Source organism: Oncorhynchus mykiss, chromosome 5 (genome assembly GCF_057628025.1).
Source record: "Oncorhynchus mykiss isolate SJ-2025 chromosome 5, ASM5762802v1, whole genome shotgun sequence".
Classification (NCBI taxonomy): domain Eukaryota; kingdom Metazoa; phylum Chordata; class Actinopteri; order Salmoniformes; family Salmonidae; genus Oncorhynchus; species Oncorhynchus mykiss.
In genome coordinates, this window is record NC_143026.1 from 60003174 (window position 1) to 60019191 (window position 16018).

Below are 16018 nucleotides of genomic sequence, written 5' to 3' on the forward strand. Positions count from 1 at the left end.
CAAACTACCTGCCCTCCAGGACACCTACACCACCCGATGTCACAGGAAGGCCATAAAGATCATCAAGGACAACAACCACCCGAGCCACTGCCTGTTCACCCCGCTATCATCCAGAAGGCGAGGTCAGTACAGGTGCATCAAAGCAGGGACCGAGAGACTGAAAAACAGCTTCTATCTCAAGGCCATCAGACTGTTAAACAGCCACCACTAACATTGAGTAGCCACTTTAAACAATGCCACTTAATATAATGTTTACATACCCTATATTACTCTTCTCATATGTATATACTGTACTCTATACCATCTACTGCATCTTGCCATCTTTATGTAATACATGTATCACTTGCCACTTTAAACAATGCCACTTTTATATGTTTACATACCCTACATTACTCATCTCATATGTATATAATCTACTCGATACCATCTACTGCATCTTGCCTATGCCATTCTGTACCATCACTCATTCATATTCTGTACATATTCTTCATGCCTTTACACTTGTGTGTATAAGGTAGTTGTTGTGAATTGTTAGGTTAGATTACTCGTTGGTTATTACTGCATTGTCGGAACTAGAAGCACAAGCATTTCGCTACACTCGCATTAACATCTGCTAACCATGTGTATGTGACAAATAAAATTTGATTTGATATTCAGCAACTTCGCACAGCCATTGAAGAGTGGGACAACATTCCACAGGCCACAATCAACAGCCTGATCAACTCTATGCGAAGCAGATGTGTCGCACTGCATGAGGCAAATGTTGGTCACACCAGATACTGACTGGTTTTCTGATCCACGACACTACCTTTTTTTAAAAGGTATCTGTGACCAACAGCCAGATCAACTCTATGCGAAGGAGATGTGTCGCACTGCATGAGGCAACTGATGGTCACACCAGATACGGACAGTTTTTCTGATCCACACCCCGACAGATGCATATCTCTATTCCCAGTCATGTGAATTCCATAGATTAGGGCCAAATACATTCATTTCAATTGACTGGATTTCCTCATATGAACTGTAACTCTAAGATATTTGAAATTGTTCCATGTTGCGTTTATATTTTTGTTCAGTACATTTACCACACGTTACATAAAGTGAGTTTGCCTTCAAGGAAAACTGTCTGCTTGGGTTAGAGTGGTGAGAGCAAGACTGAGTTTCGGTATAAGCGGAACTCAGGGGAAGAGAATGCACGCTGCTCTGGATAGAGGAGCTCTGGATAGAGGAGCTCTGGATAGATGAGCTCTGGATAGATGAGCTCTGGATAGATGAGCTCTGGATAGATGAGCTCTGGATAGATGAGCTCTGGATAGAGGAGCTCTGGATAGAGGAGCTCTGGATAGAGGAGCTCTGGATAGATGAGCTCTGGATAGATGAGCTCTGGATAGATGAGCTCTGGATAGAGGAGCTCTGGATAGAGGAGCTCTGGATAGAGGAGCTCTGGATAGAGGAGCTCTGGATAGAGGAGCTAAACACAGAACAATAGTGTGCAGTGAGAACTCTGAATTAAAAATGCAAAACCTGAAATGTGTTGCGCATCACAGAAAGACGTCTAGCTGGAAACAACCCCACGGAACCACATTTTATTTTTATTTTTTTTATTTTACCTTTATTTAACCAGGCAAGTCAGTTAAGAACAAATTCTTATTTTCAATGACGGCCTGGGAACAGTGGGTTAACTGCCTGTTCAGGGGCAGAACGACAGATTTGTACCTTGTCAGCTCGGGGGTTTGAACTCGCAACCTTCCGGTTACTAGTCCAACGCTCTAACCACTAGGCTACCCTGCCGCCCCGCACATGAGACAGCCTCAGTCATGCTGTGGCCTCCGTGAGGGCAAATTTGATTTTGATCCATCAATAACAAAACAAGCCAAGGCAATGAGGACGAACGTCTGAAAAAGGAGGAGAAAAGCGATGTGTCCTTAACAGATGGGTTAAATGTGGCCAGAAATATTATACACACACGTATCCCCAAGAAAATGCATCAGACAGGACGTTACATCAACAAAGGAGAATACTCCTTGGCTGTATTCTGAGGGCCTCCTGATTCAAACGGTGAGTCCTCATCATTGGCTGCGCTAGCTAAACCGTACAAATAACATGCCATCCAAAAACAACTTATTTATTCCTCAGGGGGTTGAAATATCATATGCAAATCATAAAACAACTGGATGCCCAAGGGTAGTGGTGAGGAAACACATTTTAGACTCAAGTGCCGGCAGTTATTGTCCGATCACACTGATAAACCTAGACGCAAAGATATTTGTGGATATCCCACCTCGTGGAGCAGCTTCTCCAGTTTCTCCTGCAGCTCCACAAAGTAGCGTGAAGTGACCAGGCCCGTGTGGGACTTGTCCAGGCAGTCTCGGACCAGCTCCACCAGCTGGTGCTGGATGAAGCCCAGCACGCCATCGGACAGTGGGAGGGTGCTGTCTGGGGAGCAGGCGGTGATGATATCCAGCAAGCGCTCTTCCATCTGTGCTGTGGCCTAAAGGGACAGCGAACACACACAACATTATACCAAAAAAACACAATTAAGCATTAGTTCAGTAAGAAAATGCATTCAATCACAGCCTGTAACCAAGTGTAATCCTCAGTAGCACCCAAAATAGGGTAGCCATGGTTAAGTGGTCCTTCTGGAGCACCCACTACTGCTAATTACCTTCAGACATGTTATGGCGACCATGGTTAGTCCAAGTGCAACGTTCAGAAAGTCAGATAAATCAGAGTAATCACATTCCCCAGGAGCAGAGGGGAAATTAGCTTTCGGATTATGGCAAATACAAACAGACATTGCTTCCTGTACAACAAAGGGGGAGGAGACAACATGACATACCGTAGGGAACCGTTCTTTGTAAACATGGTTCATCATGACGACCTCATTATCGAATGAACCCATTGTTCTTCCGGGGCTAAAACAGAAAAGGACACAGATCTTGTCAATGTTTATTATTCCAATCCAACCAAATGGACTGACAGAGCTCGCAAAAATCTGTGAAGCAGTCGGCATTGACAGTTCTTATTGGGTGGTTGCAATATTTTGAATAGTGGCTAAAATGATCATCCCAAGTGAAGATTCATTGTGGAATAGTGAACGTGCAACATTGCTTCCAAGCTCATTTCCTGTTTTACTTTGCTACTTTAGATTTTTTTTTTTTTACTCTAGGTAAGAGAACAGCTGGTGTAAGACATGACCACATCTACACTGTCTGTCTGGCCCATGTAACAGACCAACAGGCCCTTCCCTCTCACGTCGTCCCGCCTAATCTCATTGTCCAAGAGTTAGGGGTACGGTGTAGAAATGCACCCCAGCCACAGACGCATTCAGCGCTTTTTTTTTGCAATGAAAAAGGCTTCTGTTGCAGCAGATGGCAGCCTGACCACCACACACTGCAGCCCGCCCCCTCCCCATAACCCGCCCCCCTGAGAACCTCCAGCCTAGCTGGTCCCCGCAGTGCTCTGCACCCACCCACCCACCTACGCATTGCACGCCATGCCACGACAACACAACGCTGCTCGCTTTAGGCCACGCGGCAACACCACGCTCTGCGTCCTAATCTATGCTTAAATCGGACCCTACGAGAGTCCCACAAATTGGTGCAGTATGTTACTTATTACAAAACAGGCTCATTTTCTACAATATTAAACCACACGAGAACAGTGAAGGTGGGAACTGCAATCCCACTGTGTAGTGAGTTTAGCTAGAGGTCAAATTGAGGCGTACTGAACATTAGCAACCGCAAAATACTTTAGCTTTACTTTGTTACAGGACTGAATACATTTTGACTGACCACACTGTCAGAACTAGCAGCAGGGTTGGATTGTACAAAGCAGGATCAATAACTAGCAAACGCATTGATTCTGCTTTGTGACACAGCCCCCAGGTAAGGGGATGTAGACGAATACATTGACTCCATTCGTCAGTTCACTGTGTAAATACTCCACTGACTCATGCTCTCGTCCACACCTAAGTTCTCTATCGCAACACAAAGGGAGGTGAGTTCATTAAGCAAAACAATGAGATCCTGGTACGGTAGAGTCAAATCTGTATTTGACTTAATACATTGTATTTGAAGATATTCCAATTAGCATGTAATAAATTCCCAAGTCTGATTTTTTTTTTCCACAAAAATGTACGTAAGGGTGATGATGCATTATATCTCATTTTGATGATATGGCACATTCCAGTTAAGGCGAGGATTAACGGACGGCTACCTGAGGCTGCGGGAGCGAGGGCGCATGAACGGCGAGGGTCGCACATCCTCGTCTGTTACGCTCTCTGAGCTGCGGAAGTGCTTGAACAGGAAGTGGAGCTCGTCTTGAGTGGGCTGGTAGGGGAGCTGATGCAGGCGCTCCTGGGAAGAGGAGGAGGACTGGAGGAAAATTAGTACTTTTAACATTCAAACGCCAACATTTTATCCTGAAGGATGGAGGATCGGTATCATAATTAGGACAAGAGAACGGTTATTTCATGTGGCTTTTGAGGCTGAGTACATTATTTTCCTGATTATTTTTATGAGATCAAAGGCACACTCTGGCAGCTCCTGGCAATCTGTCAGATGTTTTGCCCCATGGGTCCTGAATAGCAGTAGATCATGGTGACTTGGCCTGCTGCATCTGTGATGCCCCTTTTCTGCCTGCTCATAAAGAGGTCACTGAGGATCACTGAAAGGCCTATTGTCTCAGTCTGACCTTGCCGCATATGCCGACCTTTCCCTTATAAAACTACTCACAAATGGAGGAACACATGGCCTGTTCTCATCTTAGATCCTCATCTAATTTTTACACCACCCTTCTCCTTCAGAATGGAGACCTTGAATTATTATTTTTTTCCAACCTAATTCAGCCTTGGGACTATTTTTTTCTTGAGCAGATGGTCAGGGGGCCAGAACATAATTACAAATAATCTGAAGACTGCAAATTGACCGCAAGAAGTCCAAACATACAGTACATTCGAAAAGTATTCAGACCCCTTGACTTTCCCCCCTTTTTGTTACGTTACAACATGATTCTAAAATTGATTAAAATGTTTTTTTCCTCATCAATCTACACACAATACCCCATAATGGCAAAGCAAAAACAGGTTTTTAGACATTTTTGCAAATGTATAAAAAATAAAAAAAGCGTAAATAATACATTTACATAAGTATTCAGACCCTTTACTCAGTACTGTGTTGAAGCACCTTTGGCAGCGATTACAGCCTCGAGTCTTCTTGGTTATGACATTACAGGCTTAGCACACCTGTATTTGGGGAGTTTCTCCCATTCTTCTCAGCAGATCCTCTCAAGCTCTGTCAGGTTGGATGGGGAACGTCTCTGCACAGCTATTTTCAGGTCTCTCCAGAGATGTTCGAGGTCCTGAGCGCTCTGGAGCAGGTTTTCATCAAGAATCTCTTTCCACTTTGTTCCATTCATCTTTCCCTCAATCCTGACTAGTCTCCCAGCCCCTGCTAGTGAAAAACATCCCCACAACATGATGCAGACACCACCATGCTTCACCGTAGGAATGGTGCCAGGTTTCCTCCAAACATGACACTTGGCATTCAGGCCAAAGAGTTCAATCTTGGTTTCATCAGAGCAGAGAATCTTGTTTCTCATGGTCTGAGAGTCCTTTAAGTGCTGTTTGACAAACTCCAAGCAGGCCTTCGTGCCTTTTACTGAGGAGTGGCTTCTGTCTGGCCGCTCTACCATAAAGGCCTGTCTGGTGGAGTGACGCAGAGATGGTTGTCCTTCTGGAAGGTCCTCCCATCTCCACAGAGGAACTCTGGAGCTCTGTCAGAGTGAGCATTGTGTTCTTGGTCACCTCCCTGACCAAGGCCCTTCTCCCCCGATTGTTCAGTTTCTTCCATTTAAGAATGATGGAGGCCACTGTGTTCTTGGGGCCCATCAATGCTGCAGACATTTTTTAGTACCCTTCCCCAGAGCTGTGCATCAACACAATCCTTTCTCTGAGCTCTATGGACAATTCCTTCGACCTCACGGCTTGGTTTTTGCTCTGACATGCAATGTCAACTGTGGGACCTTATATAGACAGGTGTGTGCCTTTCCAAATCATGTCCAATCAACTGAATTTACCACAGGTGGACTCCAATCTAGTTGAAGAAACATCTCAAGGATGATCAATAGAAACAGGATGTATTCAGACCCATAGCAAAGGATCTGAATACATACGCAAATAAAGATATTTCTGTTTTTCATTCTTAATAAAAACCTGTTTTTGCTTTGTCATTATAGGGTATTGTGTGAAGATTGATGAGGATGTATATATTTTTTAAATATATTTTAGAATAAGGCTGTAACGTAACAAATTGTGGAAAAAGGGAACTGGTCGGAACACTTTCCGAATGCACTGTACATAATACCTGGCTAAAACAATCATTTTAAACCTTGCTGACATTTGTATACGATATATCTCTCAATTATGCGTGGGAATAATTTGGAACAGATTTCCAAAATGTAAATCACTTGGAGCTGATTTGCTGGTTATTTTACAGTCGTATTTAAAAAAAACAAAAAAATCACACGCATTAGGCTGCCAGTTTGTGAACCCTGTCCTACTGTCTCACGCAGCACATATAGAGTGAAAAGGTACCAAGTTCATCTGTCTGTCAGAAACGTAGATAATGGTGGATTTGTGAGCATGAGAGTTTGTATTAGATTTGTTGGGGCGTATGGGGAGCAGAGGGCTAAACTCTCCCCAGTCGCTATAAAGCCCCCACAGTTGTATTCTCGCATCTAGAATATTTGATGTTCACATCTTATTCTGTTAATTCTGTTCATGCTTAACCATGAACAATATCCGCAGGGTAAGCAAAATATATGAGGGCATTTAAGTGCGCACCCTTTCGGCACAGGAGCATTGATAATGCTCTTCGAAGTATCAAATCCTATTACAAGCACAAATACAGAACATTAGCTCATCACGTCACACTCGAATACATTCATGTACTGTGGGCCCATTATCACTAGACATTATCCACCGCAGGCTATGAGCCAAACATAAATGACTCATTCAGACACATGATGATTCAAGATAGGATTTGTCCCGTTTGATCACATGGTCACAGTGTTGTCTCTTTCAGCCACAGACGCATTTCTTATCCTATTCAGATCTTGTTGAATGGTTTATACGGTGTTGCGAAACTGCAGTTTCATATGGACCCTGCGGGAGCTGGGTGAGAGCTAGAGACTTACAGAGACCGTGGAACTGGGGGGGTTGGTTCCGTAGCCGGAGGAGGGGAGGGACGCCAAAGACCATCGTCTGCCTTCCGCTCTGGAGAAAAACAGACAGACATGGTTATGTTACCTTGTACATTTTTTGCATGTCATATCAACTGCCTTATAACGTGTTACGTCTTCCCCGCACTACACTGAAAGCCTGGTGTCTTGCTATTACTCTGTTCTTCGTGATGTAATACGCATTCGGGGATTGTGTCATGTGTAATTACTATGCACTTGCAATGTACAGTCAGGTCCATAATTAATGGCACCCTTGATAAAGATGAGCAACCAAGACTGTATCAAAGAAATAATACAAATACTGAGCTATACTGTATGCTCAAAAAATGTGAGAAATTATATTATTCGATACTAATACAATTGCTCAGAGGAATAGATTACTTGTTAAACAATCTAAAGAAGATAGGGGTCAAAATTATTGGCGCCCAAGTTTTCAATACTCCAGCACCCTCCCTTTGCGAGGATAACAACACTGAGCCTTCTTCTAAAATGTTTTACGAGAACACATTGGGAGAGATCTTAGACCATTCCTCCATACAGAATCATTCCAGATCCTTGATGTACTTCGTCTGTTCTTATCGATTGCCCTCTAATTCAAACCACAGGTTTTCAATGGGGTTCAACTCCAGAGACTGAGATGGCCATTGCAAAATGTTGACTTTGTGGTCAATTAACCATTTATTTGTGCTTGGGGTTATTGTCTTGCTGGAAGAGCCACTTGCTGCCAACTGTCACCCTCCTGGCAGAGGCAACCAGGTTTTTGTCTAAAATGTCCTGTTACTTGGTAAAGTTCAAGGTGCCGTTTCTAAAGTCCCCTGTATCGAGGACCTGTGTGGTTCTGGTACTGGTTCCAACAGACATTTTAACTTACAAATTGATCTGTGGACACCGTATATAGAAATGGCTTGAATTGAGCGGTAGCCCTGGTTCCCACGGACTCATGAGCCTATCTCTTCCGCCTGTGTGACGTAGGATGTGAAATCTGACAGCACTTAAAGCTGGGATTTCCCTCCTACCATTTAACTCCTGGCTGAACCCTATGTCACAGCCACTGACAAAGCACATGCCTGGAACCTTACATCGTAGCCAGCAGGAGAGTGGTTTCGTCGCTCTAGCACATTCAGAGATCGAGTTCTAACCAACTTCATCAAAGTCATCTAAAATAGATTTAAAAAAATAAAAAAACACTTCCTGCATATGGTTCTGATTTTCTAACGCCAAACCCACCACTGGTGTGTGTGACCAAAGAGCTCTATTTTCATGTCATATGACCATAGCACCGGTTCCAATCCAAGTGGCAATGCAGTTTATCTCTGATGTTATGGCTATTTAGCTTTCACTGGTACTGTGGCCAGTGAACGGCACCATTGACCTTAATAGCTCAATATAGCTGCAACATAGCTACAATAACAGCTGCAATATAGCTCAGTGTTTATATGACCTATTTTACACAAGGTATTTTTTGCTGTTCTTTATCAAGGGTGTAAATAATTACGGGCCTGACTGTATCTGGGCTGATGAAGGACAAGGGGGTGTGATCTTTTCAGAAGAAGTGGTAACCAAATATAGAGGCGAGAAAGGAGAAAAGGCACGAAGGACAATAGGATAAGAGAGAGACCTACCTGTCAGCACGAGCCATGTGGCTGAGGTCACGACAGCAGGAGAAGCAAGAGAGAGATTACGGGGGAACATGTGAAACTGTTACAGGTTAAGTTTGCATCTTTCCACAGTCTCATGCTTAGATTGAACATGACTGCGATAGTGAGCCAACTGACCTGTGACATTTCATTTGACGAATGAAGTCGGACACAATTGGCTAATGTGTCAGCCTTCATTTGTCTAGCATGGGGAGTACAGGTTCAACATGAATTCAAAGAGCAAAAAAAAAATGCTGTAGCACTTATTTTCTCTTTCTAAAAACCAGGGATACCGGCAACGGAAATGATCAGGGGGCTGAAATTATAAAGGGTCTTATCATTTCAGTGCAGTTCCTTTTCAGCCCATATCAAATTTCCAGAGACATTGTGTAAAACCATATATTTTCCTATCAAATCTGGGTTTAAGAAAAATTGGTTATGCACATTTCTCTACATGTTGCATAACCAATAATGAGTTGCCATCAGGAATCGAAGCCAGGGTTGTGAATAAAGGGATGTTGAGTAACTGCAAACACACTGCTGGCCAAATGTGGCTTTAAAGAGGATCAAAATGAAAGCCGACTAAAAACAAATTGTTCCAGCTTAAAGGATTCAGCAACTCCTAGTTGAACGTTCTGACTTTTCCAGCCCGAAAACAGCTTCCTGATGGCAACAGCTGTCGACAGTCTTCCAACACTGGGTACATCTTCTTAATGAGAAAACATTGGAATAAGACTGATTTAGTATAAAACCACATCCCATTATTGGTTTCTGCAATGTCTTGATTTCTGTGTGGAAACATGTCTGAATGATTAGAAAATGTCTGATGTTTGCGGGTATCTGTTCGTATATGAAGTTCTCTTGTTTTTATGTTCACCTGCCCAGGGACTGCAACACATCTTCTCACGTATACTGGGACTAAAGTTTTTGATGTACATTGTCACCGCTCAAATAAACATAACAAATAAACATATTTTATAAATACAAAAAAAACGACTTTATATTTAAATATATTTTCACGCACGCACGCACGCACACACACACCTCATCTGAGTGAGGAAGAGGCTAACCTAGCAGGAAGGATGTGATCTCCACTATGACTCAACCAACCATCCAACCACAGCCTCCAGCTCTCTGCTTTATTTACAGTGCATTCAGAAAGTATTCACACCCCTGGACTTTTTACACATGTTGTTGTGTCACAGCCTAAACTTAAAATGGATGACATTTAGATTTTGTGTCACTGGCCTACACATAATACCCCATAATGTCAATGTGGTACATTGTTTTGAGACATTTTTAACAAATTATTTAAAAATGAAAAGCTGAAATGTCTTGAGTCAATAAATATTCAACCCCTTTGTTATGGAAAGCCTAAATAAGTTCAGGAGTAAAAATGTGATAAACAAGTCACATAATAAGTTGCATGGATTCACTCTGTGTGCAATAATAGTGTTTAACGTGATTTTTGAATGGCTATTTCATCTCTGTACCCCACACATACAATTATCTGTAAGGTCCCTCAGTCAGGCAGTAAATTTTAAACACAGATTCAAATAAAAATACCAGGGAATATTTCCAATGCCTCGTAAAGAAGGGCACCTATTGGTAGATTGGTAAAAAAAAAAAAATGAATATCCCTTTGAGCATGAAGTTATTAATTACACTTTGGATGGTGTATCAATACACCCAGTCACTACAAAGATATAGGCTTCCTTCCTAACTCAGTTGCCAGAGAGGAAGGGACTCTAATGGCTGTGATAGGAGAAAACTGAGGATGGATTAACAACATTGTAGTTACTCCACAATATTAACCTAATTGACAGAGGGAAAAGAAGGAAGCCTGTACAGAATAAAAAATATTCCAAAACATGCATCCCCTTTGTACTATTCTCCATATTTACAAGTATAGTGGTGGCTGCATCATGTTATGGGTATGCTTGTAATCGTTAAAGACTGGGGAGTTTTTTGGCATAAAAAAAGGGCCGTAGATAGAAGAGGAAAATGGCCCTTAGAATTCAGACTAACACACACAAATAAACATCCAGAGAGCTTAATTATAACCAGGTCCGCATACTAAGGTTGAATATTTTCCCGGGGTGTCATTCAAAAGCATTATAAAGCATAAACAGTGCCTTCAGACCCCTTGACTTCTTCCACATTTTGTAACGTTACAGCCTTATTCTAAAATGGATGAAATAATGCCCTCAGCAATCTACACACAACACCCCATAAAGACAAAGCGAAAACAGGATTTTATTTACATAAGTATTCAGACCCTTTTCTATGAGACTTGAAATTGAGCTCAGGTGCATCCTGTTTCCATTGACCATCCTTGAGCTGTTTCTCCAACATCATTGGAGTCCATCTGTGGTAAATTGAATTGATTGGACATAATATGGAAAGGCACACACCTGCCTATATAAGGTCCCACAGTTGACAGGGCATGACAGAGCAAAAAACAAGCCATGAGGTAGAAGGAATTGTCGGTAGAGCTCTGAGACAGGATTGTGTCCAGGCACAGATCTGGAGAAGGGTACCAAAAAATGTCTACAGCATTGAAGGTCCCCAAGAACACAGTGGCCTCCATCATTCTTAAATGGAAGAAGTTTAGAACCAACAAAACTCTTTCTTGAGCTGTTTGCCCGGCCAAACTGAGCAATCGGGGGAGAAGGGCCTTGGTCAGGCAGGTGACCAAGAACCCGATAGTCACTCTGACAGAGCGCTAGAGTTCCTCTGTGGAGATGGGAGAACCTTCCAAAAGGACAACCATCTCTGCAACACTCCACCAATCAGGCCTTTATGGTAGAGTGGCTAGACGGAAGCCACTCCTCAGTAAAAGGCACATGACAGCCCGCTTGGAGTTTGTCAAAAGGCACCTAAAGACTCTCAGACAATGAGAAACAAGATTCTCTGGTCAGATGAAACCAAAATTGAGAGGATCTCCAGAGAAGAATTGGAGAAACTCCCCAAATACAGGTGTGCCAAACTTGTAGCGTCATTCCCAAGAAGACTCGAGGCTGTAATCGCTACCACAGGTGCTTCAACAAAGTACTGAGTAAAGGGTCTGAATAATTATGAAAATGTGATATTTCAGTTTTTTTTTTAATAAATTGGCAAACATGTCTAAAAACCTGTTTTTGCTTTGTCATTATTGGGTAATGTGTGTAGATTGAAGAGGGGGAAAAAAACAATTAAATCAATTTTAGAATAAGGCTGTGACACATTGTGGAAAAGGTCAAGGGGTCTGAATACTTTCCAAATGCACTGTGTCTGGATTTGATCAGCATGAAAATTCCAACCTGATGCTACCTGAGCCTGATGAGACATATATTAAATACATTTTATGAGCCCTACATTGACAACATTTAATGAGCCCAAGCCCAAATGATTGTGCAGTTATCCAGTACATTGCACATTACTCACGACAGAAAGACAGAAAAGCCCATAGAAGTAGCTAGCTATATGCTCTCTTGGGTAAATAAATGTAACTAGCTCCAGCAGGCTCATATTTTTGAGTGTGAACTGTATTTCTGTACTGTATTGTATTATATGGACTGGAATTACACACATCGTTCAAACCATGATAAAGCTGAAAGAACATCCAATTCTGGTGCACCAGAAAGTACATGCTAGAGAATTTGATTGCAATTTTGAAATATAAAAGGGCATATTTGTATAATCAGTAGGCTGACGAATATATACCTTTCATATCTCCCTTAATGTTATTGGCCTACCTCCTCTTTCTCTCTCTACTGTTGCTTCATTCTTTCCTCACTTTCAACAGTTTTATTGTCCTTATCTTCATCATTCTAATGACATGCTTGAATAATATAGGACTAGAATTAGATGCAGACGGCTTTCACCTCTCTTTCCAAAGATTGAATGGTTATGGGTCTGAATAAATGACTGCAATAGCCTACCGCCATCGCGTGTACGCTCTTCTTTCAAACTACCCGTGAGTTCTGTTGGCTGCTCTATTTAACGTTCAGCAAAAAAAGAGCTTGCGCCCCTCTTCAAATAGTCTAATAGTCTTTCTAGTCTTTTTAAGAGGAGGCCAGCAGAGCACAGGTGCATGCGTATTGCGCAAGAAATGGAGGCTAAAAGTCAGAAGCTTACTATGCATAAACCATTAACTAGCTAAATATAAGGCTAATACTGCATTGAATGTATTACCTAAAAGAGGTAGGCTAGAACAAATACATACACTGTATAGGGCTACATAGAGCTGCTTCCTGTGCTTGGCCCTCCTATATAGAACATAATAAACGGCTCCCTTTCCAGTCAGATGTGTACCAAACTCACTAAAAGTGGCAGTAATAAAGCCTCTCTTGAAAAAGCCAAACCCAGAAAATATAAAAACATATCGAATCTACCATTCCTTTCAAAAAAAAAATTGGAAAAGCTGTTGCGCAGCAACTCACTGCATTCCTGAAGACAAACAATGTATACGAAACGCTTCAGTCTGGTTTTAGACCCCATCATAGCACTGAGACTGCACTCGTGAAGGTGCTACATTACATTTTAATGGCGTCAGACCAAGGCTCTGCATCTGTCCTTGTGCTCCTAGACTTTAGTGCTGCTTTTGATACCATCGATCACCACATTCTTTTGGAGAGATTGGAAACCCAAATTTGTCTACACGGACAAGTTCTGGCCTGGTTTAGATCTTATCTGTCGGAAAGATATCAGTTTGTCTCTGTGAATGGTTTGTCCTCTGACAAATCAACTGTACATTTCGGTGTTCCTTAAGGTTTGTTTTAGGACCACTATTGTTTTCACTATATATTTTACCTCTTGGGGATGTCATTCGAAAACATAATGTTAACTTTCACTGCTATGCGGATGACACACAGCTGTACATTTCAATGAAACATGGTGAAGCCCCAAAATTGCCCTCGCTAGAAGCCTGTGTTTCAGACATAAGGAAGTGGATGGCTGCAAACTTACTACTGTTAAACTCGGACAAAACAGAGATGCTTGTTCTAGGTCCCAAGAAACAAAGAGATCTTCTGTTGAATCTGACAATTAATCTTAATGGTTGTACATTCGTCGGCGCTCCTCTGGACCCTGATCTCTGTTTTGATGAACATATCAAGATTGTTTCAAGGACAGCTTTTTTCCATCTACGTAACATTGCAAAAATCAGAAACTATCTGTCCAAAAATAATGTAGAAAAATGAATCCATGCTTTTGTTACTTCTAGGTTAGACTACTGCAATGCTCTACTTTCCGGCTACCCGGATAAAGCACTAAATAAACTTCAGTTAGTGCTAAATACGGCTGCTAGAATCCTGACTAGAACCAACAAATTTGATCATATTACTCCAGTGCTAGCCTCCCTACACTGGCTTTCTGTCAAGGGAAGGGCTGATTTCAAGGTTTTACTGCTAACCTACAAAGCATTACATGGGCTTGCTCCTACCTATCTCTCTGATTTGGTCCTGCCGTACATACCTACACCAACGCTACGGTCACAAGACCCAGGCCTCCTAATTGTCCCTAGAATTTCTAAGCTTACAACTGGAGGCAGGGCTTTCTCCTATAGAGCTCCATTTTTATGGAATGGTCTGCCTACCCATGTGAGAGACGCAAATTCGGGCTCAACCTTAAAGTCTTTACTGAAGACTAATCTCTTCAGTGGGTCATATGATTGAGTGTAGTCTGGCCCAGGAGTGTGAAGGTGAACGGAAAGGCTCTGTAGGAACGAAACGCCCTTGCTATCTCTGCCTGGCCGGTTCCCCTTTCTCTGCTGGGATTCTCTTCCTCTAACCCTATTGCAGGGGCTGAGTCACTGGCTTACTGGTGCTCTTTCATGCCGTCCCTAGGAGGGGTGCGTCATTTGAGTGGGTTGAGTCACTGATGTGATCTTCCTGTCTGGGTTGGCGCCCCCCCTTGGGTTGTGCCGTGGCGGAGATGTTTGTGGGCTATACTCGGCCTTGTCTCAGGATGGTAAGTTGGTGGTTGAAGATATACCTCTAGTGGTGTGGGGGCTGTGCTTTGGCAAAGTGGGTGGGGTTATATCCTTCCTGTTTGGCCCTGTCCGGGGGTATCATCGGATGGGGCCACAGTGTCTCCTGACCCCTCCTGTCTCAGCCTCCAGTATTTATGCTGCAGTAGTTTATGTGTCGGGGGGCTAGGGTCAGTTTGTTATATCTGGAGTACTTCTTCTGTCCTATCCGGTGTCCTGTGTGAATTTAAGTATGCTCTCTCTAATTCTCTTTCTTTCTCTCTCTCTCTCGGAGGACCTGAGCCCTAGGACCATGCCTCAGGACTACCTGGCATGATGACTCCTTGCTGTCCCCAGTCCAACTGGCCGTGCTGCTGCTCCAGTTTCAACTGTTCTGCCTGTGATTATTATTATTTGACCATGCTGGTCATTTATGAACATTTGAACATCTTGGCCATGTTCTGTTATAATCTCCACCCGGCACAGCCAGAAGAGGACTGGCCACCCCACATAGCCTGGTTCCTCTCTAGGTTTCTTCCTATGTTTTGGGCTTTCTAGGGAGTTTTTTCTAGCCACCGTGCTTCTACACCCGCATTGCTTGCTGTTTGGGGTTTTAGGCTGGGTTTCTGTACAGCACTTTGAGATATCAGCTGATGGACGAAGGGCTATATAAATACATTTGATTTTGATTTGATGAAACATGGTGAAGCCCCACAATTGGAAGCCTGTGTTTCAGACATAAGGAAGTGGATGGTGGCAAATGTTTTACTTTTAAACTCAAAACAAAACAGAGATGATAATTCTAGGTCCCAAGAAACAAAGAGATCTTCTGTTGGATCTGACAATGAATCTTGATGGTTGTACCACAATTAAAACTGTGAAGGACCTCAGCGTTACTCTGGACCCTGATCTCTCTTTTGACGAACATATCAAGACTATTTCAAAGACAGCTTTTTTCCATCTACGTAACATTGCAAAATCAGAAACTTTCTGTCCAAAAATGATGCAGAAAAAATATATCCATGCTTTTGTCACTTCTAGATTAGACTGCAATTCTCTACTTTCCGGCTACCCGGATAAAGCACTAAATAAACGTCAGTTAGTGCTAAATACGGCTGCTAGAATCTTGACTAGAACCAAAGAATTTGATCATATTAATCCAGTGCTACACTGGCTTCCTGTTAATGCT

The 16018-nt window shown here is 42.6% G+C and overlaps 1 protein-coding gene across 7 annotated transcripts in view; it reads right to left on the reverse strand.

Annotated features, from left to right (window-relative positions):
- Positions 1 to 16018, reverse strand: part of mast3b (microtubule associated serine/threonine kinase 3b) — a 64288-nt gene that overhangs the window by 21346 nt on the left and 26924 nt on the right. For 4 of the 7 annotated variants that reach the window (XM_021603519.3, XM_021603518.3, XM_090235363.1 and 1 more), the window contains 5 exons: positions 8865 to 8885; positions 7198 to 7276; positions 4219 to 4376; positions 2840 to 2915; positions 2282 to 2491 (listed from right to left, as the gene is read on the reverse strand). In XM_021603519.3, coding sequence (XP_021459194.3) covers positions 2282 to 2491; positions 2840 to 2915; positions 4219 to 4376; positions 7198 to 7276; positions 8865 to 8885 — 544 coding nt within the window. The remainder of the gene's footprint in view (positions 1 to 2281; positions 2492 to 2839; positions 2916 to 4218; positions 4377 to 7197; positions 7277 to 8864; positions 8886 to 16018) is intronic. The other 3 variants (XM_021603520.3, XM_090235365.1, XM_090235364.1) reach the window with 1 other exon arrangement.